At 45.9% G+C, this 27,613-nt stretch overlaps 1 protein-coding gene across 6 annotated transcripts in view; it reads right to left on the reverse strand.

Annotated features, from left to right (window-relative positions):
• LOC134927845 (uncharacterized) overlaps window positions 1–27,613 on the reverse strand; it is a 491,244-nt gene that overhangs the window by 93,589 nt on the left and 370,042 nt on the right. For all 6 annotated transcript variants that reach the window (XM_063922906.1, XM_063922905.1, XM_063922901.1 and 3 more), the window contains 2 exons: window positions 12,913–12,943; window positions 320–338 (listed from right to left, as the gene is read on the reverse strand). In XM_063922906.1, the coding sequence (XP_063778976.1) occupies window positions 320–338; window positions 12,913–12,943 (50 nt within the window). The remainder of the gene's footprint in view (window positions 1–319; window positions 339–12,912; window positions 12,944–27,613) is intronic.

Raw genomic sequence — 27,613 nt, forward strand, 5'->3', positions numbered from 1 at the left:
TGGCAGCTGTCTGGGGTGTAAAACGTAATGTATCGATGGTCGCAAAGTTACAGATGTTTGAAAAATAAAAAATGTTTTATTATAGAAATGTTTTTGTTTTTTTTAAACTAAAATCATATTCTTTACCTAATTCACTCATAAAAAAAACAGACAATTTCTGAGCGGTTTTTTTTTTTTGGGGGGGGGGGGGGGAATCATCAGTTAACTGGTTAAGGAGCCAAACTTTGGGACCCATTGAGCTAGAGGTTTTTCTGCACCCAATTAGCTACCTGAATAACGGAACAATCATAAGCTACTAAAGTGAAACACAAAAACCTACCTTGTTGTGGTCATCCAATCTAAAATAAATAAATAAAGTTAGAAGTTACGATTTAATTTTTTACCGAAAAAATTATTATGTGGCCTAATTATCAATGCATTTTATCATATGCAACCAGTTTTTAAAACTTGTTGCGTATGATAAATGGTGCTCCAGCCAATCAGCTCTTGTCATGTGATTGAAAAAAGTTGAATTATGGTAAACTTACCTTTGTTAACTCTTTCTTCAAGATCCACAGGGATAACAGTGGGTTATAGATGGTAGGATCAGCTCCTGGTCACCATACAGTTAAGTCTTTAGATACCACAGGATGTTCCGGTCCATCTCCCTATAACCCCGCCCACTGCAGAGGAAGGTCAGTTTTTTGGAAGCGAAAGCAGAAAGAACATGGTATTCAGAAGAACACACTCTCACGGACAGGAGAAGGGAACCAGTGACAAAGGCCGCAAACCCCTATAGACCAGGTGCATCAGGGCGGGCGCCCTGTGGACCTTATGGACCTCGAAGAAAGAGTTAACCAAAGTAAGTCTACCATAACTCTCATTTCCTTCTATGGGTTCCATAACGATCAAAGTTGGAGACGCGCCTGAGTGGATGAAAGTATCCGGCGTCTAAATTAAGCATTCTAGGAGGCAAATGTATCAAAGGCATAGAACCTAAGAAAAGTGTGGATTGAAGACCACGTAGCTGCCTTGCACAATTGTTCAGTGGACGCGTCTTTGCGCCCTGCCCATGATGGTCCAACAGACACAGTAGAATTAGCAGAAATATAAGTCGGGACTGTAAGTCCTGCTTGAGAATATGATTGTGCTATTGTCATTCTAATCCATCTGGCCAAAGTTTATTAGCTGGCCAACCACGTTTATGAAAACCATAAAGAATGAAGAAGGAATCCGATTTTCTTAGGAAACTAGTTCGGTCAACATAGATATGGAGAGCATGAACCACATCCAAAGAACGCTCAGCAAGTGAGAGATCTGAGGAGACGGAAGGCTGGAACCACAATGTCCCCATTCAAATGGAACCGGGAAACCACCTTAGGTAGGCAACCCGGTCTGGTACAGAGTACAACCCTGGCCGGATGAAAATTAGGAAAAGGAGGGCGAAAATATAGCTCCCATGTCAGACATACGTCTGGCAGATAAAGGGCCAGAAGGAATAACATCTTAGCAGTGAACCATTTCAGTTCAACTGTTTCCAGAGGTTGAAGAGCGTCCAGAACGACCAACAAATCCCATGGTGCCACGTGAGGAACGTAAGGAGGCTGTAATCAGAGAATGCCATGTGTGGACATCTGGTATAGGAGGAATTCTGCGTTGAAACTACACCGATAAGGCCAACATATGGACTTTTAGAGAAGCCATGCGAAGGCTGAGGCCTAATCCCCGTTGGAGGAAGGACAGAATCCTGGAGATCTGGAAAACCGAAGGGTCATAATGCCTGGAAGCACAGCACTGGAAGTAAGTATGCCAAATCCTGTAGTATATGCGGACAGATGCCAGCTTCCGGGCCTTAAGCATGGTTTGCACCACTGGCGAGAAAAGCCTTTCACCCAGAGTATGGAAGATTCAAAAAGGAAGGTCTGGGTGCAGACATGGGCCCTGAGACAGGAGGTCGTGGGGCAGAGGGAGTGGAAGAGGGACTCCCACTGAGAGTCCTTGTAGATCCGAGAACCAATGACATCCGGGCCATGCTGGGGCTACTACAATGAGGTTGACCAAAAGGAGAGACGAAAAAAGTGCCTTAAAGTGGTGCACGTTACACAATATAGAAAATAACTTTACATTTAATTAGTATTAAAAAACTAGCAATATATAGAACACACACAAGCGAAAAATTATAAGAAAAGTGTTTAAAATATGATAATTCTGTGCACAAGATATCAACTGAATGTAAAGCCAATAAGACTTATATCAAGAATATATTGTGTTTTTCAGTGTCTGTTCTCATTTCGTATTATACAGTGTTAGCATGGTTCACAGATTCTTCATTATTAAACAGTGTTTTTTTTACACTAGGGTGTGTTCAATAAGTAGATATTATTGACTTATTGAACACTCCCTAGGGTAAAAAAACACTGTTTAATAATGAAGAATCTGTGAACCATGCTAACACTGTATAATACGAAATGAGAACAGACACTGACACACACAATAATATATTCTTGATATAAGTCTTATTGGCTTTACATTCAGTGGATATCTTGTGTGCAGAATTGTCATATTTTAAACACTTTTCTTATCTTTTCTTATCTTTTTTCACTTGTGTGTATTTTTATCCTATATTTTGCTAGTTTTAAAAACTAATTAAATTGAAAGTTATATTTTACATTGTGTAACATGCACCACTTTAAGACAATTCTTTCCTCTCTCCTTTTGTGCATTTGATTCATTACTTGCCTGTGGCAGCACCTCCACTGTTATCCCTGAATTAAGGATATTTGGGGGCTATTTTTTGACATAAGGTGACTTGTGTGACCAATATCTATGGTATAGTTCTATAATGAGATTGCCTCCTTGTTTGAATTTCCGCTTAACACTTGGCAAAAGGGATAATGGAGGAAATATGTACACGAGACCCTACTTGTCCACTAGAAGTTGGAAGACTTCCGGATGCATGGACCATTCTCCTAACTACCGAGGAAGTCTGCTTACTAGCTGAGGGTGAGTCGAATGTACACGACAGAGATGGCCGGAAGGTGACGTTCTGCCCATCAGAGAATGCTAGCCACTTCCTGCATCGCCATTTGGCTGCGAGTGCCACCCTGATGATTAAGATTAGCCACTGCGGTGGCATTTTCAAACTGAATCTGAACTGGCCGGCAGTGAAGAAGAGGTTGCGCCAGAAACAGCGCTTTGATTGGGAGACGGGACTCTGACAGCATCCAATACGAGTGTTGACCCGTTACTGCTGCCCAACTGCGAAGGCTGGCATCCGTGGTTAGAAGTACTCAGTCCGGAATCCAAAAGGGATCGACCTTTGTCCAAGTGTGCCATATGGAGCCACCAAGTGAGGGACAAGCGGACCTCCAGAGTTAGAGTCATCAGTTGAGACCTAATCAAATGAGTTTGCCCGTTCCACTTGACCACGGTCAGGTGTTGCAGGGGACGAGGATGGATTTGAGCATACTCTATCATGTCGAAGGTCAAAACCATCAGTACTAGGACCTGCATAGCCGAGTGGATGGACACTCGGCAGAGCAGCTGGCGAACCCTGTGCTACAACTTGAAGAACTTTTCTGCGGGCAGAAGGAGACGCTGGGTCTCCATGTCCAGGAGGGCAACCAAATGTAATATCCGCTGGGATGGTATGAGGGAGAACTATTTCTAATTGATAAGCCAACCGTGTCTCTGGAGGAAGGTCATCATGAGTTGAAAATGGCTCAGTGATGCTTCTTGTGAAGAAGTCAGCAGTAGTGAGTCATCTAGATAGGGAAGTAGTCCGACTCCCTGAAGACGAAGGCTGTGCTGCCATGACTGCCATAAATTTAGTGAAAATTTGTGGTGGGGAGGGGCTCTAGACAGTCCGAATGGCAGTGCCCTGAATTGATCATGGGAATTGCCAATAGCAAAATGAAGGTGTTGCTTATGCATAGGAGCAATAGGGATATGCAGATAAGTATTCTGTATATCCATGGATACCATAAAGTTCCCCCGTTCCATAGCAAATACTATGGAACGAAGCATCTCCATGCGGAATTTGGGAACCTTGACAAATTGGTTAACAGATTTGAGGTTGAGGATGGGTTTGTGTGACCGTTTGGTTTGGGCACTAGAAACAGAGAGGAATAATAGCCCAGTCCGTGTTGAGACAGAGGAACTGGTATGATTACTGCTGACTGCAGTAGCGATTGTATAATTTGATGCATAATCAGGGCCTTTTGTAGTTCTGCGGGAAGGCACATGCCAAAGAACTATTGGGGGAAGGCATCTTTTGAATGAGTCCGTATATCCGTGAGAGACCACCTCTTGCACCCATGCGTCTGAAGTGACCTGAGTCCAGACCTGTGTGAAGTGAAGAAGTCGGCCTCCTTCTCTGGGGTCCCCCAGGAGGAGGCCCGCCCCTTCAGGCTTGTCAGGTTTTGAGGGAGGTTGACGTGCAGCCCAGGTTTGCTTAGCCTTGGGCATGCATTTAGTGGTGGAAGTGTGCCTGGGGAAAGCTTGTCCCTTTGCTTTGCCTTAAGGGTGAAAGGTTCAAAAATTGGAACGCCTGGCATGCGAAGTTGGTGTGGACGGGAGTAAGGCAGTGGGAAAATAACAGAGGGGGAGTCTTCCATTTAGCACAATCCTCGGCGGGAATGGGGTAACAAGAGGCAAACGGTTTAGACACGGAACTATTTTCCCAGATTTTTCCAGTGTTCCATTCTGATGTCCATAAAATGGTCAGAATGAGGGAATTCAGACTTAGTTATCTTTTGTCGCTTAAAAGCATCTGTTTTCTTAGCCACCAGCTCAGGCTCATAATCAGTTATCTGAAGGATGTGTTTAATAGCCTCAATCAAAGGAGTCGACTCCATTAAGGTAGGGGAATCCTTTGTAGGAGTGCAGGAATCAGTGACAGACTGTGCGTCTTCCCCTCACACAGCTGACAACTCATCTGAGTCTGATACAGCGGTGGACTGAGAGGACGATGTCCGTGTAGTGGACCTACAGGATGGTTTAGTCCCAGGTAACATCCTTTGTAAGGCTAGAAATGTTTGAGCTAAGCTCTGTACAGTAGTATTCAGAGTATCCACCCAAGGTGGGTACCCACAGGGGAAAGAGAGAGAGAGAGATGCAGATGCACACTCCTAGCACTAAGAACACTGATAGTAAAAATAATTTAAATAAACTCTCACAATTAAAATGGAGTATAATTGAAGTTCTTAGCACACATTTGCGCAAATATGCGGGCCCATGTACCGCGGCCAGGTGACTTCATCACATGGGTCCCTAACATTCCTAATACTATCACATTATATACATTTATACAGGACTTACCTCTAAATAGTGCCATTTCAATGTGTGATCTGAAATGCAGGAACCTAGCTAATTAAAACACCTGAGGGTAAATGGGAGGGGTGCCAATACCAGAGGAAGGAAGCCTTGCCTTCCAGTGTACAATATATACACAAATATAGAAGAAAAAAGGGGGGCCTGTACTGCACACCCTAATACTAGAGATTTCAAGAGGTGTTCTTAGTGCTAGGAGTGTGCATCTGCATCTCTCTTCCTCCAGCATAGTATTAGAAGCCTCAGCATGATAGCACCTCTTGAAATCTCTAGTATTAGGGTGTGCAGTACAGGCCTCCCTTTTTTCCTCTATATTTGTGTATATATTGTACACTGGAAGGCAAGGCTTCCTTCCTCTGGTATTGGCACCCCTCCCATTTACCCTCAGGTGTTTTAATTAGCTAGGTTCCTGCATTTCAGATCACACATTGAAATGGCACTATTTAGAGGTAAGTCCTGTATAAATGTATATAATGTGATAGTATTAGGAATGTTAGGGACCCATGTGATGAAGTCACCTGGCCGCGGTACATGGGCCCGCATATTTGCGCAAATGTGTGCTAAGAACTTCAATTATACTCCATTTTAATTGTGAGAGTTTATTTAAATTATTTTTACTATCAGTGTTCTTAGTGCTAGGAGTGTGCACCTGCATCTCTCTTCCTCCAGCATAGTATTAGAAGCCTCAGCATGATAGCACCTCTTGAAATCTCTAGTATTAGGGTGTGCAGTACAGGCCCCCCTTTTTTCCTCTATATTTGGGTACCCACAGGGACAATATTTGGCAGTGCCAACATAGGGGGTCCCATAGAGGGAGTTGACCAATCCACTAACGTACCCAGTAACTGAGTGAAAAGGAGATTTATGGTAAGAACTTACCTTTGTTAAATCGACAATTGCGGACGGGATAGGAAGCATCGGATCTTGTCCTGAAGCTTCAGGACTTTCTCCTGAGACAGGAACAGCCGCTGGTTGTGGGTGTCCAATAACGCTACCAGGTGGGCCATGCTCCGAGCCGGAACCAGGGAGGATTTCTTCCAGTTGATCAGCCATCCGTGGGCTTGCATGCACTGGATTGTCAAATCGAGATGACACAGGAGAAGTTCTGGGCAACTCGCCAGTATCAACAAATCGTCTAGGAATGGTAGGATCCTGACCCCTTGACGGAGTAGCGTGGCCGTCATGAAAGCCAAAACCTTGGTGAAGACCCGCAGAGCCATTGTTAAACCAAAAGGTAACACCCGAAATTAGTAATGAAGGTTGCCCACTGCAAACCGCAGGCACTGCTGATTAGATACCGCAATAGGAATATGTAGGTAGGCATCCTGTATGTCAAGGGAGACCATATAGTCACCAGGCTCTATGGCCAGAACAATAGAGCGTAGCATTTCCATACAGAACTTGGAAATTCGCACAAGCTTGTTCAAGGACTTTAGACTGAGAATGGGCCGCGAGGACCCGTTCGGTTTCGGGACTAGAAAAAGCGGTGAATAGAAACCCCCTTGCCCCCCTGAGCCAGAGGCACCTGTACCACCACTCATGTGGACAGGAGGGAATGTACCACCGAGTGCAACGTGCTTGCTTTTGCCGGATCCAGAGGCACATCTGTAAGGCAAAATCGATGAGGGGGGCGATTCTTGAAGGGTATGGCGTAACCTCGAGCAACGACTTCCCTAACCCAGGTATCCGAAGTGGTCTTCAACCATTCCTGGGTAAAACCTAGAAGTCGTCCACCCACCCTGGGATCCCCCAGAGGGAGGCCCCCCCATCAAGTGGTCGGCTTATCAGTTTTTGAAGCTGGCTGACGGGCGGCCCAAGCACGCTTCGGTCTGGGCATGGCAGGCCTGGAAGTACGGGCTTGCTTTAGGTACGCCTAACCTTTTGCTTTACCTGGAGTACGAAAGGGCCGAGGCAAAGTACTTTTAGCCTTCTGTGCTGAAGGAGCCGTACTAGGTAGGCAAGCTGTTTTAGCAGTAGCCAGACCAGCCACAATCTTATTGAGGTCTTCTCCAAAGAGAATGTCTCCCTTGAAAGGCAGTACCTCCAGGGTTTTTCTGGAATCCAAATCCACCGACCAGGATCTCAACAAAAGGATACGTCTGTCTAAAACGGACGCAGTAGCAGCCTTGGACACGAGCACCCCGGCATCGGAGGCCGCCTCCTTAAGGTACAGAGAAGCCGTGCGAAAATGAGAGACATTGTCGAGCATGCTCAGATGCATCAGAAGGCAGTGCCGCCTCGAGTTCCTGAGCCCACGCTTCAACAGCCCAAGTAGTTGCAATAGTTGGCCTTTGTACAGCACCAGAAAGGGTATAAATCGCTTTTAAACAGCCCTCCACAAGACGATCCGCCGGTTCCTTCAGAGAGGTGACGGCAGTTACTGGCAGGGCAGAGGAAACAACCATATACGCCACATGAGAATCTACAATTTCCCAATTTTTACACACCTCCGCAGAGAGAGGATAGCGAGCCAACAGTCTCTTATTCGGTGTAAACTTTGTCCCCGGATTTTCCCAGGATTCCTGACGTATGTCAATCGGGGGTTCAGAGTAGGGTAGAACCTGCTTAACCACCTTCTTATGCTTAGACCTATTAGGTTTCTTGGAGACGGTCTCAGGCGCAGAATCATCAGCTACCTGAAAAATGAGCCGTATCACCTCAATCAAATCCGAGACATCCACTGACGATTTCCCCTACCCATCTGAAACATTAGTGTCAGTGTCCGAGGTGTCAGTATAAGCACCGTCCTCCTCGGAGGACGTGTCAGTTAAGGCAGCGGATCGGGAGGAGTTAATGGCCCTTTTAGAAGATGACTTAGTCTTAAGCGGGTGAGAGTGACCCTTAGATTTGGACATGGATCGGTTCAAATGCTGTAACTGAGTGGAAAGCTGATCCGCCCATGGCGGGTTCACAGCGGGGACCATAATCTGTGGTACCGGCACAGGTGGTCCCACAGGGGGCGTCAATTTAGTTACAAGCGTGATTAACAATGTGGAAAATGTAGCCCAAGTTGGTTCTTGAGATGCCCCGAGTGCTACCGACCCACTGGGGGGCTAGGAAGCCCCTGAACCTGAACTCTCAGCTGCTAAATTATCCTCCATTCTGTCAGTGGCCTCACTACCACGCAGTGTGGGAGAGGCCCCAATATCGTTGCCACGTGCAGCAGACATAACAATGCGCACAGTAATAGGCAACCCGTTGAAAAATTATTATTTTTTTGTAGCAGCATTATACCTAATAAGAACTCTCAGAGAAACAGCCGAAGTTGGCACAGACCGAGGGTTCAATAGGAATAGAACATATGGTGACTATAATTCACAAGTAAAAAATACCCTAGTAGCATATCTTGTGAAACAAACCTATATTATCATCAGAGAAAACATGAAACACTTGGCCTCCACAGGTATAGTAATATAGGAATAGCACACTGAGTGACATACCCTGCAATAAGGCAACCACGCAGCAGCTACATACACACACACATATATAGTCACAAGCGTACCATGCAGAAATTACGTACCATAAACTGCACTGGACTAGAAATACAAAGTAATACTCAGTATGGCTATATGTGATGATAATAATAGATATAACAAACACAGTAAACACTGGATGTATATCACAGGGTGTTTGTACCACACAACCCTGACAGTATGCACTCTTTCTTAACTAACACAGTCGCAGTGACAGGTAGAATACTCAAGTGCCCTGTAGGAAGAACAGCACTGGCAGTCAGGCGGTTCCACAGAGGAGGATTTGATCCAGCAATCCCAGGAACTGCAAGACTATATCTGTAATTGCTGCTGACCGGGATTGAGGGAGAAGGAAGTAGCTCCAGGGCGGGAAGATTGTAGAAATGGCGCCCTTGGGCCGGGGGGAGGGGCTGCTCCCCCTGCTGGCATCCTCACCGGGCTTGCGGGCAGTAAAGAATGCAGGGGGGGGGGGGGTAATGGTACCCCCTGACCTGTGCCCATACAGAATTACTCTGGTGGCTAGTGGGACATCAGACCAGTAATCTGTGTCCACGCCAGCGCGCGTGCGGCCTGCCTCCTACTGCCGCGTATGTATGACTCACGGGCAGAGAGAGGAAGAAGCCGGCGCCTCTGCTGTAGTGACCCGGCAACCGCAGCACGGGAGTATACAGCGCCGCTGGGGGTGATGAAGCTGCAGCAGAGACGTCTATCAGACACAGCCTGCATCAGCCCTTGTAAAATCCTCTTCTTTTCTTTAAAGTTAAAGCTAAGAATAGGCTGCCTGAAGCAGCCTCCTGTTAAGTGACCTGCTACTGCAGGCACCAACTACAAACTGAGCTCATGGAGGAGGGGTTATAGAGGAGGCGGCGCTGTGCATCTTGGGAACAGTCTAAAGTGTTGAGCCTGTTGGTACCTCGGATCAAGATCCTACTCTACACCCCGATGTTATTCCTTGTGGAACCCAGTGTAACCCGCAGCAGAAAGGGGGTTTTAAACTCTTTCTTAAAAATTACTGCTGAACATTTATACCATATATACCCCACAGTACTAAGGCCATCTGAGCATTCCCTAGGACATTAGAGAAATACTTGGTATGACTGGGAGAAAAGACAGAGACAGATATAAAATATGTAAAGCTGAAGAGAGATTTTCAGACAGCAGAAACGAGTACAAGTCACACACAATGCAGAGAAATACAATGTATGACTGAAATGAGCACTATACCAACTACTCAGCTTTGGTTGGCAGCAAGTAAGATATCAGTGATGTAAAAACTCTGCTTAATGGTGACGTTTTTACAGGGAGACCGGACCCATCGTTCCCGGAGACCTGCCTTGCTTGCACTGTATGGCTGCCGGCGTCTCTGAGGAGAGGAGGTTATAGAGCTGCAGCTAAACAGCGGGAAGTCTGCAGTGGACTGGCGTCCAAAGCTGGAGGAGGGGGCTACAGGATGGCGCTCCCTCCCTTATGCTGGCATTCAATAACCGGTACTGGGGGCCCTGATAAAGTTTTTCCAAGTTAGACCTAGTGGTCTACTGGAATGCCTGGTCAGCGCCCATCTCCCACGACGCGCGGGGGACCGCGGTTTGAGAGCGGATCCCAGACCCTCTTACCTGCTCCCCAATGGCCGGCCATGCAGTCCGGGTTTTGCCAGCAGCAGCGGTGCTATACGCCTGTTGTGGGCCCCGCCACAAGTACCCGTCTGAGGCCATAGCCAAGCGGGAGTTTTAGCGCCGGAATATGGGAACCTGTGTGCTGAAGTCTATAAGACTTCCAGCAGTAATAGGCTCAGTGTAAAAACAGAAAAAAGTTAAATAAAAAAAAGACTTTTGGGACTACAATAGCAGCCCCTGTAAAAAGGTGCATCCACCTTACTGCTGCACCATACAAAAAAACTGACCTGCTCTGCAGGGGGTGGGGTTTTAGGGAGAGGGACTGGAGCATCCTGGGATATCTAAAAACTAAACTGTACGGTGCCCAGGAGCTGGTCCTACCACATATAACCCACTGTTATCACTGTGGAGCCCTATGGAACCCTAAGAAGAAATGACTGTTGGGAGTTGATTGACTATAGCACCACCTCGCTGGGCAGATTCACAAGCCCTGCAGCAGGTGGCACACAACTTGTACACCCAGTGATCAGCAGGGCATAGGCATGTATAGGGAGCACTGCTAGACTTCAACCTTCGGCTGGTGCAATAAAGTTTTTCTTGAGGCATAGTAGTCGCTGTGCAAAGAAGAGCGGCTAGAAAACACAGAATATGGTGAGTGTGGGCTGAAGTCAGAGAGACAGGCAGGGGACAAAGAAGGGTGCTGCAGATACAGTGGGGAGCTAAAGAGGCAAAAGGGGGCTGGAGCGACACTCCATAAAGCTAGAGAGAGACACTGGGGGGTCGATTGTGGCAGCTGCACTCCCAAGGTTAAACAGGGGATGCCTGCATAAAGTGTGTCCTGAGGGTGAGAGAGAGAACAGGGAGTAAGAGGTGCAAGCAGGGATGTTTTACATCATACTACACAGAACTAAAAATAATTTTTAGAAATAAATCTCATTATCAAAGTCCCAAAAGCTACTGGGGGCCTGAGGCAGAACCCAACGGATCTTCGGTGACCCAGCAGCTGGATTTGAATTCGATCAGTGGTTGAAAATTATGGGAGCTAAGAGTTACTAGTGAGGTTCCACAGTCTCGTACAAGCGTGGTTCAATAAGTAAGGTAACAAGACCTCTCACGTGTATAATGTACTCTATTTCATTCTAATATCCCATCAGGTCAGAGCAGGTAGACCACTGCTTCACATTACACCCATTAGACTGCACCTCATATCAATCATACTTTACCAACAACAGTTGTAAGATGGCGGGTCTGGCGGAAACATGATCATACATTTATTTGCATAGTGTGATCATATTTCTACATCTAAAGGGCACATCAGCAGCTGAAATTCATCGCCAACTTATAGAGGTGTACAGCTTTAACATCATGTCACAGAATCAGGTTTGGGTTTGGTGCACTGCCTTTGATAACGTCAGGACAGACATTCAAAATAATAATAATAATAATAATAATAATAATTTTATTTATATAGCGCTCTTTCTCCAACAGGACTCAAGGCGCTTTACAGTTATCAAAAACAATGCACATGATACAGAGGATTTGAGTAATACAACAATAGATAAGCCACACATAAAAGAAAACCTTAAGCACACAGAAAGCATAATGCAGGATTGGTGTAGGCATTTTGGGTAATAACTTCCAAGGGTTGTGTATTCCACCCTCACAAGGTACCAGGTGCGGCAGCGATCTTGGGCGCTCAGCGTAGGATTACCCAGGGTGGAATAGTCCACCCCTAGAAGAGATGACACAAAATGGGGGTGATTTCAGAGTCCTACAGTTCAGAGTAGGGTTCCATCAAAACCATCAGGCCTATGTATTTTTCATCCCATCCACAAGTGTACCATATGGGGCAGCCATATGGGGCAGCCATGTTGGGCGCACTTTGAAGGTTACACTGTGGGAGGTGAGCCATACAAGGGCCAAGTTCATATATGGGAAAACTGATGCTTATGTAGTAGTATGATGTACCCTGCATGTAGGGCACAATGGAAAGGTGTGCAATCAGTGGAGGTAAACATTACAGGAAAAACACATGGGGTTGAAGCGAGCAATGGAAAAAAAAACAAAAAAAACACAATAGCAGGCAACTAGTGGCAGAAGTAGGTTTGGGATAACATTATTTTGATCAGATCTTAGTACGGGTGGGTTAGAGAATGTGGGGGGCTAAGAATGTGGGGGGCTAAGAAGCGATCCGGCCAGCCAAGCACGTCCACCACAAGCAGTGCTCTAAACCTGTTTCTGTGACATGACGTTATCACCGTACATATCAACAGGTTGTCAATAACATTCAGCACTTCAACCCTTTGAAGTGCTATAGCTAATATTTAAGATGGAAGCTAAGAGAATAAAATGAATCAGTGCTAGTGGCTATGCTTTTTGGACACTAAATTACTTGACCTCTAACTGGCTGTCAGCAAAGTTAAGGATTTTAATTTACTGGACTTTATACTATGAATTTATTTTAAAGGTGTCAGAAGAACACAACTAAAAACAGTTTACTATATAAAAGAACTTACTTGTCCTTCTTATTGATGTATTTCCAAAAATCTGAAAAATGAGAAAGAAAAAGGACAATTAAAGCAGAAATTTAGGAAAGAAGTCTAATTTTCAGAGCATGACTTTACTGTTCATTTGGGGATCTTCAACAGAAGGTCAAACAATAAATATAAGAAAATAAGATTTTAAACCTGCCGGTAAATCTTTTTCTCGTAGTCCGTAGAGGATGCTGGGGACTCCGTAAGGACCATGGGGATAGACGGGCTCCGCAGGAGACATGGGCACTTTAAGAAAGACTTTAGGTATGGGTGTGCACTGGCTCCTCCCTCTATGCCCCTCCTCCAGACCTTAGTTAGAGAAACTGTGCCCAGAGGAGACGGACAGTACGAGGAAAGGATTTTGTTAATCCAAGGGCAAGATTCATACCAGCCACACCAATCACACCGTATAACTTGTGATATACTAACCAGTATGAAAACAACATAGCATCAGTCCAAGACCGATGAAAACTATAACATAACCCTTATGTAAGCAAAACTATATACAAGTCTTGCAGAAGTAGTCCGCACTTGGGATGGGCGCCCAGCATCCTCTACGGACTACGAGAAAAAGATTTATAGGTAGGTTTATAATCTTATTTTCTCTTACGTCCTAGAGGATGCTGGGGACTCCGTAAGGACCACGGGGATTATACCAAAGCTCCCAAACGGGCGGGAGAGTGCGGATGACTCTGCAGCACCGAATGAGCAAACAGGAGGTCCTCCTCAGCCGGGGTATTAAACTTGTAGAACTTTGCAAAGGTGTATGAACCCGACCAAGTAGCAGCTCGGCACAGCTGTAGTGCCGAGACCCCTCGGGCAGCCGCCCAAGAAGAGCCCACCTTCCTCGTGGAATGGGCCTTGACCGATTTTGGTAACGGCAATCCAGCCGTGGAATGAGCCTGCTGAATCGTGTTACAGATCCAGCGAGCAATAGTCTGCTTTGAAGCAGGGGCGCCAACCTTGTTGGCCGCATATAGGACAAACAGTGCTTCTGTTTTCCTGACTCTAGTCGTTCTGGCCACGTAAATTTTCAAAGCCCTGACTACATAAAGGGACTCGGATTCCTCCAAGTCTCGCGTAGCCACAGGCACCACAATAGGTTGGTTTATATGAAAAGGTGACACCACCTTAGGCAAGAATTGAGGGCTTGTCCGCAATTCCGCTCTATCCATATGGAAAACTAGATAGGGGCTTTTATGAGACAAAGCCGCCAATTCAGATACTCGCCTAGCAGAAACCAAGGCTAACAACGTGACCACTTTCCAAGTGAGATATTTCAACTCCACCATTTTAAGTGGTTCAAACCAGTGTGACTTAAGGAAACTGAACACCACGTTAAAGTCCCAAGGTGCCACCGGAGGTACAAAAGGAGGCTGAATATGCAGCATTCCCTTCACAAAAGTCTGTACTTCTGGGAGAGAAGCCAATTCCTTTTGAAAGAAAATGGATAAGGCCAAAATCTGAACCTTAATGGAGCCTAATTTTAGGCCCAAATTCACTCCAGTTTGTAGGAAGTGAAGGAAACGGCCCAGATGGAATTCTTCCGGAGGAGCATTCCTGGCCTCACACCAAGCAACATATTTTCGCCATATACGGTGATCATGTTTAGTTGTCACGTCCTTCCTAGCCTTTATCAGAGTAGGAATGACCTCATCCAGAATGCCCTTTTCTGCTAGGATCCGGCGTTCAACCGCCATGCCGTCAAACGCAGTTGCGGTAAGTCTTGGAACAGACAGGGCCCCTGTTGCAACAGGTCCTGTCGTAGAGGAAGAGGCCATGGATCTTCTGTGAGCATTTCCAGTAGAACCGGATACCAGGTCCATCGTGGCCAATCTGGAACAATGAGAATTGTCTGTACTCCTCTTTTCCTTATTATTCTCAACACCTTTGGGATGAGAGGAAGAGGAAGAAACATATAGACCGACTGGAACACCCACGGTGTCACTAGGGCATCTACAGCTACCGCCTGAGGGTCTTTTGATCTGGCGCAATACCTCTGCAGCTTTTTGTTGAGGCGGGATGCCATCATGTCTATCTGGGGCAGTCCCCACTGACTTGCAATCTGTGCGAAGACTTCCTGATGAAGTCCCCACTCTCCTGGATGCAGGTCGTGTCTGCTGAGAAAGTCTGCTTCCCAGTTGTCCACTCCCGGAATGAACACTGCTGACAGTGCGCTTACAAGATTTTCCGCCCAGCGATGAATCCTGGCGGCTTCCGCCATTGCCACTCTGCTCCTTGTGCTGCCCTGGCGGTTTACATGAGCCACTGCGGTGATGTTGTCTGACTGAATCAGCACCGATTGGTCGCGAAGCAGGGTCTCCGCTTGACGCAGGGCGTTGTATATGGCCCTCAGTTCCAGGATGTTGAAGTGAAGACAAGACTCTTGACTTGACCAAAGACCTTGGAAGTTTCTTCCCTGCTTGACTGCTCCCCAACCTTGGAGGCTCGCGTCCATGGTCACCAGGATCCAGTCCTGAATGCCGAACCTGCGGCCCTCTAGAAGGTGAGCACTCTGCAGCCACCACAGGAGAGATACCCTGGCTCTGGGGGACAGGGTGATCAACCGATGAATTTGTAGATGTGACCCGGACCACTTGTCCAATAGGTCCCATTGGAAAGTCCTCGCATGGAACCTGCCGAAGGGAATGGCTTCGTATGATGCCACCATCTTTCCCAGGACTCGAGTGCAGTGGTGCACTGACACCTGTTTTGGCTTCAATACGTTCCTGACTAGAGTCATGAGTTCCTGAGCTTTTTCTATCGGAAGATAAACCTTTTTCTGGTCTGTATCCAGAATCAAGCCCAAGAAAGTCAGACGAGTCGTAGGAACCAACTGCGACTTCGGGATATTGAGAATCCAGCCATGTGAGACGCTGTTCAGCAATTGCTCTCTTGTTCTCGCTTTTATGAGGAGATTGTCCAAGTACGGGATAATTGTGACACCATTACCTTGGTGAAAATCCTCGGGGCCGTGGAAAGCCCAAACGGCAACGTCTGAAATTGGTAATGACAATCCTGTACCGCAAATCTCAGGTACGCCCGATGAGGTGGATAAATGGGAACATGAAGGTATGCATCCTTTATGTCCAGAGATACCATAAAATCTCCCCCTTCCAGGCTGGCGATGACCGCTCTGAGCGATTCCATCTTGAACTTGAACCTTTTCAAGTATAGGTTCAGGAAATTTAAATTTAAAATGGGTCTGACCGAACCGTCCGGTTTCGGGACTACAAACAGGGTTGAGTAATATCCCCTCCCTTGTTGAAGCAGGGGAACCTTGACCACCACCTGTTGAAGATACAACTTGTGAATTGCATTTAACACTATCTCCCTTTCCGGGGGGAGAAGCTGGTAGGGCCGATTTGAAAAACCGGCGAGGAGGCACCTCTTCGAATTCCAGCTTGTAACCCTGGGAAACAATTTCTATTGCCCAGGGATCCACCTGTGAGTAAACCCAGATGTGGCTGAAAACTCGAAGACGTGCCCCCACTGGGGCGGACTCCTGTAGTGGAGCCCCTGCGTCATGCGGTGGATTTTGTAGAGGCCGGGGAGGACTTCTGTTCCTGGGAACTAGCTGTATTGTGCAGCTTTTTTCCTCTGCCCTTACCTCTGGCAAGAAAGGACGCACCTCGTACTTTCTTGTTTCTTTGTGATCGGAAGGACTGCATTTGATACTGTGGCGCTTTCATAGGCTGTGAGGGAATATAAGGTAGAAAATTTGATTTACCAGCTGTAGCTGTGGAGACCAGGTCCGAGAGACCTTCCCCAAACAATTCCTCACCCTTGTAAGGTAAAACCTCCATATGCCTCATTGAGTCGGCATCACCTGTCCATTGCCGGGTCCATAGGACTCGTCTAGCAGAAATGGACATCGCGTTGATTCTAGAACTAATGTCTCTTTGAGCATCTCTCATATATAAGACCGCATCTTTTATATGCCCCAGGGTCAATAAAATGGTATCCTTATCTAGGGTCTCAATATCCGCTGATAAGGTATCTGTCCATGCTGCTACGGCGCTACAAACCCAAGCCGACGCAATCGCCGGTCTGAGTAAGGTACCAGAATGTGTGTAAATGGACTTCAAGATAACCTTTTGCTTGCGGTCAGCAGGGTCCCTGAGGGTAGCCGTATCTTGGGATGGCAGCGCTACCTTTTTGGATAAGCGTGTTAATGCCTTATCCACCTTAGGGGAGGATTCCCACCGTATCATGTCCGTTGGCGAGAAAGGATACGCCATAAGAATCCTTTTGGGAATCTGCAATTTTTTGTCTGGAGATTGCCAAGCTTTTTCACATACAGTAATTCGTTTAACTCATGTGAGGGGGGAAAGGTTACCTCAGGTTTCTTCCCCTTATACATGTGTACCCTCGTGTCAGGGACAGGGGGTTCCTCTGTGATATGCAAAACATCTTTTATTGCAATGATCATATATCGAATACCTTTAGTCACTTATGGCTGTAATTTTGCATCATCGTAGTCGACACTGGAATCAGAATCCGTGTCGGTATCTGTGTCTACAATTTGGGATAGTGGGTGCTTTTGAGACCCCGACGGTCCCTGCAACATAGGGACAGACATGGGTTGACTCCCTGGCTGTTCCCTAGCTTCAGCTTTGTCTAATCTTTTGTGCAATAAATTTACATTAGCACTTAATACCTTCCACATATCCATCCAGTCAGGTGTCGGCGTTGTCGACGGAGACACCACACTCATTCTCTCCTCCTCCTCCCCCTAAAAGCCTTCTACCTCAGACATGTCGACACACGCGTACAGACACACCACACACTCAGGGAATCCTCTTATCTGAAGACAGTTCCCCCACAAGGCCCTTTGGAGAGACAGAGAGTATGCCAGCACAAACCCAGCGCTATATGACCCAGGAAAAACACTATATAAATATATGTTTACCCAGTAGCGCTGTTTGTACATGTATAAATGCGCCAAATGATGTGCCCCCCCCTTCTTAAAAACCCTCTTTCACCGTGGTTAAGCAGGGGAGAGTCCGGGGAGCTTCCTCTCAGCGCTGTACTGTGGAGAAAATGGCGCTGGTGAGTGCTGAGGGAGAAGCCCCGCCCCCTCGCTGGCTGAAACTGGCGGGGGCTCATTATATATACAGTGCCCAACTGTATATATGTCTATTTTTGCCAGAAAGAGGTTTATATGCTGCCCCTGCGCCCTGCACCCTTACAGTGACTGCCGTGTGTGAGGTGTATGGGAGCAATGGCGCACAGCTTCACCGCTGTGCGTTACCTCAGTGAAGATCATGAAGTCTTCTGCCGCCTTTGAAGTCTTCTTTTCTTCTCATACTCACCCGGCTTCTATCTTCCGGCTCCGTGAGGAGGACGGCGGTGCGGCTCTGGGACGGACGGCGAGGGTGAGACCTGCGTACCGATCCCTCTGGAGCTAATGGTGTCCAGTAGCCAAAGAAGAAGCAGAGCCTTGAAACTCACAGAAGTAGGTCTGCTTCTCTGCCCTCAGTCCATCGATGCAGGGAGTCTGTTGCCAGCAGGCTCCCTGAAAATAAAAAACCTAACAAAATACTTTCTGACAGGAAACTCAGGAGAGCTCCCTGTAATGCACCCAGTCTCCTCTGGGCACAGTAGTAAACTGAGGTCTGGAGGAGGGGCATAGAGGGAGGTGCCAGTGCACACCCATACCTAAAGTCTTTCTTAAAGTGCCCATGTCTCATGCGGAGCAGTCTATCCCCATGGTCCTTACGGAGTCCCCAGCATCCTCTAGGACGTAAGAGAAAATAAAAATTATTACATCATCTTGGGTTTACCAACCTAAGGGACTGCTCCCGCCTCAAACTTTAAGCATGATCATGATTCTGAAGAGCACTGGTATGGCATCTTGGAGAAAGATGGCAAAGCTAATCACCCATGATGTCACACCATGATCTTTAACCCTTAAGCAGCCAGACAACGGTCAAAAACATATACCTTGATTGGGGGGGGGGGGGGGGGCATTTAATTTGAACAATTGCTCTGTGTACATTCTGATCATGTTGAGCTACTTAGATTTTTGGACTGTACAGCTTGATAACACATATTCCTTTCCAGTACGGCTTTTGATTTCCTTAATTAAGGGTGTGTGTGTACGCACATATATATATATATATATATATATATATATATATATATATATATATATATAGAGAGAGAGAGAGAGAGAGAGAGAGAGAGAGAGAGAGAGAGAGAGGGGAGAGAGAGGGGGAGGGAGAGAGGGGGGAGGGAGAGAGAGGGGGGAGTGAGAGGGGGGGGGAGAGAGAGAGGGGGGAAGAGAGAGAGGGGGGGGAGAGAGAGAGGGGGAAGAGAGAGAGGGGGGGAGTGAGAGGGGGGGGAGAGAGAGAGGGGGGAAGAGTTTTTTTTTATAATTTTTCTTTATTGAAGTTTCAAAATAAGACAGTGCGAACATCTAAGTTTGGACAGAACATATACAAGCAGAGTCCATGACAAAATAGAACATTTAAGGAAAAGATAATGACAAAATCATAGTACTGACAAATATATAGATTGAAGAAAACCGGGAACCAAGCCAAACAATAAGTTTAAGTAGATTTTAAAAGGAAATTTGGGGGTCTTGAAGAAAAGTGCAAGATCCATATCACAAATTATGAAATCCCCGAAATATAGCCTCTATATTAGAAATCTGAAGAACTCTACCAAGTGGCAACAAACCTTTTAGTATGGGCAGCAGATGAAAAAGAAAAAACAGTCTCTACATTTCAAGTTTGGTGGGGAATTCTGAATCCATAAGTAAAGAATAGTTTTACGGGCAGCCAATGAAATTGCTAATAGCAATTTCCTAACATCTCTAGGAACCCTAATACCCGGGGGTAAAAGAGCAAAATTAGTCCTCATCAGGGTCAGCGGAGCATAAATATCTAAAATGATCAGTGGCAAAACACCAAACCCCTAATGGGCAGGCCCATAGGCAATGATAAATATCAGCTGAAGTTTGACTATATTTAGGGCAAACAGAATTATACCCCTTAGGAAACCCCAATAAGGAGAAATGCAAGAATGGTGTAAAAATATTAAGATACAGTACACTTCTGCAAAATTGGAATCAGGAAAAGTATTAACATACAGAGGAGATCATCAACAGACAAAGGGTGATAATGTTCCAACCACTGGGCCATGCCCATACGTTTAAAAAAAAAAGTGTTCCACAGAGGTTCTAAGAAATCTAAAACATGAGGAAATAGCTCCCCTACATAAGGGGGAAATCAGTAATGAATTGACCAGAGGATTTTCCCAATCCGCCGCTGGGATTAGTCTAGAAATTATGCTCACATAATATTGTGACTGGAGGAAAGAAAAACCAAACATGCCAATGACAGGAATTTAGCAATGGATACAGAATAGGATATAAGTTTATGAGATCGGGAATCAACAAGTTGATCCATTGTACAGAGCCGGCCAGTTTGAAAAAAAAAAAAAAACATGTGAAGCCTCACCATTCTGAAAGTTTGTTTTCTGCAAAAAGGGTATATGAACAAGATAATATGGATTTAGTTTAAATGTATGAATTAATAACAACCCAGTATTTCCTTGTGGGCATGAGAAAATGATCATCAAGTACTTAAGGAGGTATATCACAATCTGCCATGTGCAAAAATGCCACCAAAGAAACAAGAGACAAAAAAAAAGTTTTGTTCCAGTGAAGTGTTGGCATAAATCTGGTGAGCCATCAACCAATCCTTCAAGTAACGAAAAAATGTTGCATAATTATATATGTCAACACATGTGGGAAACTGATGCCACCATTAAGTTTACGCTGACATTAAATCATTGTGATCCTCGCTTGCTTATTGTTCCAAATAAAATTGCGAAACAGGTGAGCAATGGATAGGTTAACCATCAGAGATAAGAGAATTGGAAGCACCTGGAGGAGATACAGGAGCTTTGTTACGTAGAAGAGTTGCCCTACTCAAATAAGACAGCTGGAAATGGTCCAACTGCCCCAATTCAGTAGTAAGCTTAGTTTAGATTTCTCCAATATTATGTTTGTACAGATTATGAATATTTCTGGGAAGGATAATTCCCAGGTTTGGAAGTTTGCCCTTTTGAGTGGGAATAGAGCTGCTCATGCGTGACGAATAAACTCGCATTTCAGGTATAAAGCTAATGTTAATAAAATGTTAAAAACATTACAGTATAATTAGAAAAATATTTAATCCAAGGAGAAAGATAAAAGAAAATACTAAATAATGCAAGTTAATATGAGATGCTGTTTTGCTTCAAACTATCTTTTTAGAGAATTTTATACTGAAGCCGCGGACTTGCTTGCAACTGTGGATTCAGGAGGCGTCGGCCGGGAATGTGCCACAGCACTGTACTGCACGACTCCCTTACCCGGCAGCCCGTCAACGGCGATTCACACCTGGTCCGAATCCTGGCAGAGGAGGCAGCCTCTGCAACTACCACAGGGAGTAGGGAACAGGTGTCTCCCATCTACAATGACTGAGGCCATCTTATTACCTACATGCTCCTGCACTCTCCCCTCCCCGCTGACAGGAAACATACACATACATCACAAAGGCTGTTTTCCTCCTGGACACCTCACCATGATCAGTCTCTGCTGCTGCATCTCCCCTTACTGTTACGGGGGTGGCTTGCCACTACTCCTCCATCTGCCCCCACCTTGCCAGTAAGACCACACGCCTAAGGCCTTTCAGACAGTGACACTGCTGGACAGGTCACATCCACATGGAGGTTTTGCAGTATTTCTCATGGCTATTTCCGTTTTTTTCCCTATTCTTTGATTTTATTTTACATTGTCTCACACCACTAGATGGTATCAGTGTTCCTTCCTAGTGGGTAATTTATGTAATGTGATGTAAAGCCATTAACTGGACGCTGTCACAGCAGTACCATTTACATATTGATAAGCTGACCACCTATACTTCGTTTTACCCTCTTTTGAACATACTCTATGGATAAATTTGTGGCCCTCACAACTCTTAAGATGCTGCGACCCAGAGGAAACAGCAAAAAGGTTGATCTCCTTACATACTCTGTCGAAGTCAAAAATATTACATAGAGAGAGACCATACAGACTCCACACATTCCGAGTCGCTATGCTTGCAAATACGCACAGCGCGCACCGCAATATATGGTAACATACGCATTTACACAGACATGCCAAAATGATAGATTCAACACATTTCATACAGCACATAAATTGAACATACCAAGCATCAGACATCATAAGGTTTAAAATTATATAATGGAGTAACGTCATGTATGTATATTATTGGAGCGGAGCAAGATGGACATGTTGTGCTTGGTATCAAAGTAACCAGATTAATGTGTGGATTCATTTGATGCCTGTGATTAAGTTGTAGCTCACAGCAACAATTAGTTGCTGGAACAAAATGATTCTCAAAGGAGCATGTGATAGACAGGAAACCCGAGACCAGCAACCTTGAACAAAAGCCCTCACACTGACCAGTGACTGATCATGAATGAGAAAGTTCCCTCCCCTAGACTAATAACAAGAGATCTGTGCACGCCCCCAAGAGACTCAGTGTATAGGTGATCACACACAGAGCCGGCTGCCCTCTTTTTGTCCCAGATGATGGTGGAAATGCTGCCTGTCCAGTGGCTGCATGAGTTTACTGAGAGAGAGAGATGGAGTGGAGAATGTATTTGAGCAAAATATGGTAATTGTATTGCTGGCCGTGTCTGTATTTGAATTAGTTTGTAATATCTGCTTACTGTATAAACTATAACCATGTAACTAAAAAAAAAAGATATATATATATATATATATACACATACACTGTACATTGTGATATATTGAATACATATCCTTTTAATAATAAATATATACATCAATGAGCTTTGGAACTCAGATAATGTGTGGGTGTATTGTTTTCTCTTATGGGATGCAGTGTTTTTGCGATGCATAGCGCACATTCATAGCACATGGTAATAAGATGCGCAGGCGTCCACAGTATATATTAGAGCTGGCATTTTAAATATGTTAGAAAGTAATTTGACTTTTACAGATGGGGGCGCGTCCGCGATATCACGTTCTTAATGATTTCACTGTAGAAGCGATGTTGTGGTCGACCGGCTAACGGTGGACGCATTGTGATGCTGCCGAATCACATTTGTGTGGTTTGTTGTGTTATCGGTAAGCCGCTGAAATTAAATTCAAGGGACAATGTGTTTCTCACAATATATTTAAAATGCTACAGCGTATTTTTATTGTTGCAAAACAAAGTTCAAATAAGTCATATTGTGTTTGATTCAGATTGGATTGTTTATCTGTTAAGTAGATTTAAAGTACATTTAAAAGTTGCTGCATAGCCATAATATAGCCGTGTTAGCATGCAGAGAAAATGTGTATATTTTTAAATACAGGCCTAAAGTAACTTTTGGTGCCTGTATAGAGTGTGATTTTTTTGTGACAAAAGAGCCGCATGGTCTGTCCTCAATTTTGGGCTAGCCACATAGCCTGTCCAACATCTTGTGCAAGCCTCATAGATGTGGAAGGGGGAGGGGCAGTGGCCATTTTAGGAAGGTCACTTTCTAAGAGCTGGCTTTCAGTCTGGTTTGAACAATCAGTTTCCTTTGTCACAAAGTTTCCACATATCTACAAATCCAGCACCATTTCTAAGTTACCAATGAATTTATTTAACCCATGCCATAGTAAATTACAAATAGTTACAAATAGTTTCAATTGGACCTAGTGAGAGTAAATGGTGAGATAAGTGAATGCTTTTTTTTCTTGCCTGTATGTAATTACCTTACATCAAGTGGGGGTTTGCACACAGAAAAAAAAAAAATAAGAATTTACTTACCGATAATTCTATTTCTCATAGTCCGTAGTGGATGCTGGGGACTCCATAAGGACCATGGGGAATAGCGGCTCCGCAGGAGACTGGGCACATCTAAAGAAAGCTTTAGGACTAACTGGTGTGCACTGGCTCCTCCCCCTATGACCCTCCTCCAAGCCTCAGTTAGGATACTGTGCCCGGACGAGCGTACACAATAAGGAAGGATTTTGAATCCCGGGTAAGACTCATACCAGCCACACCAATCACACCGTATAACCTGTGATCTGAACCCAGTTAACAGTATGATAACAGAGGAGCCTCTGAAAGATGGCTCACAACAATAATAACCCGATTTTTGTAACAATAACTATGTACAAGTATTGCAGACAATCCGCACTTGGGATGGGCGCCCAGCATCCACTACGGACTATGAGAAATAGAAATATCGGTAAGTAAATTCTTATTTACTCTAACGTCCTAAGTGGATGCTGGGGACTCCGTAAGGACCATGGGGATTATACCAAAGCTCCCAAACGGGCGGGAGAGTGCGGATGACTCTGCAGCACCAAATGAGAGAACTCCAGGTCCTCCTCAGCCAGGATATCAATTTTGTAGAATTTTACAAACGTATTTGCTCCTGACCAAGTAGCTGCTCGGCAAAGTTGTAAAGCCGAGACCCCTCGGGCAGCCGCCCAAGATGAGCCCACCTTCCTTGTGGAGTGGGCATTTACAGATTTTTGGCTGTGGCAGGCCTGCCACAGAATGTGCAAGCTGAATTGTACTACAAATCCAACGAGCAATAGTCTGCTTAGAAGCAGGAGCACCCAGCTTGTTGGGTGCACACAGGATAAACAGCGAGTCAGATTTCCTGACTCCAGCCGTCCTGGAAACATATATTTTCAGGGCACTGACAACGTCTAGCAACTTGGAGGCCTCCAAGTCCCTAGTAGCCGCAGGCACCACCAATAGGTTGGTTCAGGTGAGACGCTGAAACCACCTTGGGGAGAAACTGAGGACGAGTCCTCAATTCCGCCCTGTCCGAATGGAAAATCAGATAAGGGCTTTTTCAGGATAAAGCCGCCAATTCTGACATGCGCCTGGCCCAGGCCAGGGCCAACAGCATGACCACTTTCCATGTGAGATATTTTAACTCCACAGATTTAAGTGGTTCAAACCAATGTGACTTTTGGAACCCAAAACTACATTGAGATCCCAAAGTGCCACTGGAGGCACAAAAGGAGGCTGTATATGCAGTACCCCTTTTACAAACGTCTGAACTTCAGGGACTGAAGCTAGTTCTTTTTGGAAGAAAATTGACAGGGCCGAAATTTGAACCTTAATGGACCCCAATTTCAGGCCCATAGACACTCCTGTTTGCAGGAAATGTAGGAATCGACCCAGTTGAATTTCCTCCGTCGGGCCTTACTGGCCTCGCACCACGCAACATATTTTCGCCAGTTGCGGTGATAATGTTTTTGCGGTTACATCCTTCCTGGCTTTGATCAGGATAGGGATGACTTCATCCGGAATGCCTTTTTTCCTTCAGGATCCGGCGTTCAACCGCCATGCCGTCAAACGCAGCCGCGGTAAGTCTTGGAACAGACAGGGTCCTTGCTGGAGCAGGTCCCTTCTTAGAGGTAGAGGCCACGGATCCTCCGTGAGCATCTCTTGTAGTTCCGGTTACCAAGTCCTTCTTGGCCAATCCGGAACCACGAATATAGTGCTTACTCCTCTCCATCTTATCAATCTCAGTACCTTGGGTATGAGAGGCAGAGGAGGGAACACATACCCTGACTGGTACACCCACGGTGTTACCAGAGCGTCTACAGCTTATTGCCTGAGGGTCCCTGGACCTGGCGCAATACCTGTCGAGTTTTTAATCATGTGGAAGACTTCTGGGTGAAGTCCCCACTCTCCCGGGTGGAGATCGTGCTGAGGAAGTCTGCTTCCCAGTTGTCCACTCCCGGAATGAATACTGCTGACAGTGCTATCACATGATTTTCCGCCCAGCGAAGAATCCTTGCAGCTTCTACCATTGCCCTCCTGCTTCTTGTGCCACCCTGTCTGTTTACGTGGGTGACTGCCGTGATGTTGTCCGACTGGATCAACACCGGCTGAACTTGAAGCAGAGGTCTTGCTAAGCTTAGAGCATTGTAAATGGCCCTTAGCTTCAGGATATTTATGTGAAGTGATGTCTCCAGGCTTGACCATAAGCCCTGGATATTCCTTCCCTGTGTGACTGCTCCCCAGCCTCGCAGGCTGGCATCCGTGGTCACCAGGACCCAGTCCTGAATGCCTAATCTGCGGCCCTCTAGAAGATGAGCACTCTGCAACCACCACAGGAGGGACACCCTTGTCCTTGGTGACAGGGTTATCCGCTGATGCATCTGAAGATGCGATCCGGACCATTTGTCCAGCAGGTCCCACTGGAAAGTTCTTGCGTGGAATCTGCCGAATGGGATTGCTTCGTAGGAAGCCACCATTTTACCCAGAACCCTTGTGCATTGATGCACTGAGACTTGGCTCGGTTTTAGGAGGTTCCTGACTAGCTCGGATAACTCCCTGGCTTTCTCCTCCGGGAGAAACACCTTTTTCTGGACTGTGTCCAGGATCATCCCTAGGAACAGAAGACACGTCGTCGGAACCAGGTGCGATTTTGGAATATTGAGAATCCAATCGTGCTGCCGCAACACTACCTGAGATAGTGCTACACCGACCTCCAACTGTTCCCTGGATCTTACCCTTATCAGGGAATTGTCCAAGGAAGGGATAACTAAAATTCACTTCCTTCGAAGGGATATCATTTCGGCCATTACCTTGGTAAAGACCCGGGGTGCCGTGGACCATCCCTACGGCAGCGTCTGAACTGATAGTGACAGTTCTGTACCATAACCTGAGGTACCCTTGGTGAGAAGGGTAAACTTTGACATGAAGGTAAGCATCCTTGATGTCCCAAGACATCATGTAGTCCCCTTCTTCCAGGTTCGCAATCACTGCTCTGAGTGACTCAATCTTGAATTTGAACCTCTGTATATAAGTGTTCAAAGATTTTAGATTTTAGATTTAGAATCGGTTTCACCGGGCCGTCTGGCTTCGGTACCACAATAGTGTGGAATAATACCCCGTTCCCTGGTGCAGGAGGGGTACCTTGATTATCACCTGCTGGGTGAATGGCTTCCAAAACTGCCTCCCTGTCAGAGGGAGACGTCGGTAAAGCCGACTTTTGGAAACGGCGAGGGGGAGACGTCTTGAATTTCAATATGTACCCTTGAGATATTACCTGAAGGATCCAGGGGTCTACTTGCGAGTGAGCCCACTGCGCACTGAAATTCATTGAGAACGGGCCCCCACCGTGCCTGAGTTTGTAAGGCCCTAGCGTCATACTGAGGGCTTTTGCAAAGGCGGGAAAGGATTTCTGTTCCTGGGAACTGGGTAATCTCTTCTGCCTTTTTCCTCTCCCTCTGTCACGAGCAGAAAAGAGGAACCTTTTGTCCGCTTGCCAACAAAGGACTGCGCCTGATAATACGGCGTCTTATTTTGAGAGGCGACCTGGGGTACAAACGTGGATTTCCCAGTTGTTGCCGTGGCCACCAGGTCTAAAAGACCGACCCCAAATGTCCCCTTTTAAAGGCAATACTTCCAAATGCCGTTTGGAATCCGCATCACCTGACCATTTTACTGGTAGAATTGGATAACGCACTTATACTTGATGCCAGTCGGCAAATATTCCGCTGTGCATCATGCATATATAGAAATGCATCTTTTAAATGCTCTATAGGCAATAATATACTATCCTTATCTAGGATATCAATATTTCCAGTCAGGGAATCCGACCATGCCAACCCAGCACTGCACCTCCAGGCTGAGTCGATTGCTGGTCGCAGTAT

The sequence above is a fragment of the Pseudophryne corroboree genome, chromosome 5 (genome assembly GCF_028390025.1).
Source record: "Pseudophryne corroboree isolate aPseCor3 chromosome 5, aPseCor3.hap2, whole genome shotgun sequence".
NCBI lineage: Eukaryota > Metazoa > Chordata > Amphibia > Anura > Myobatrachidae > Pseudophryne > Pseudophryne corroboree.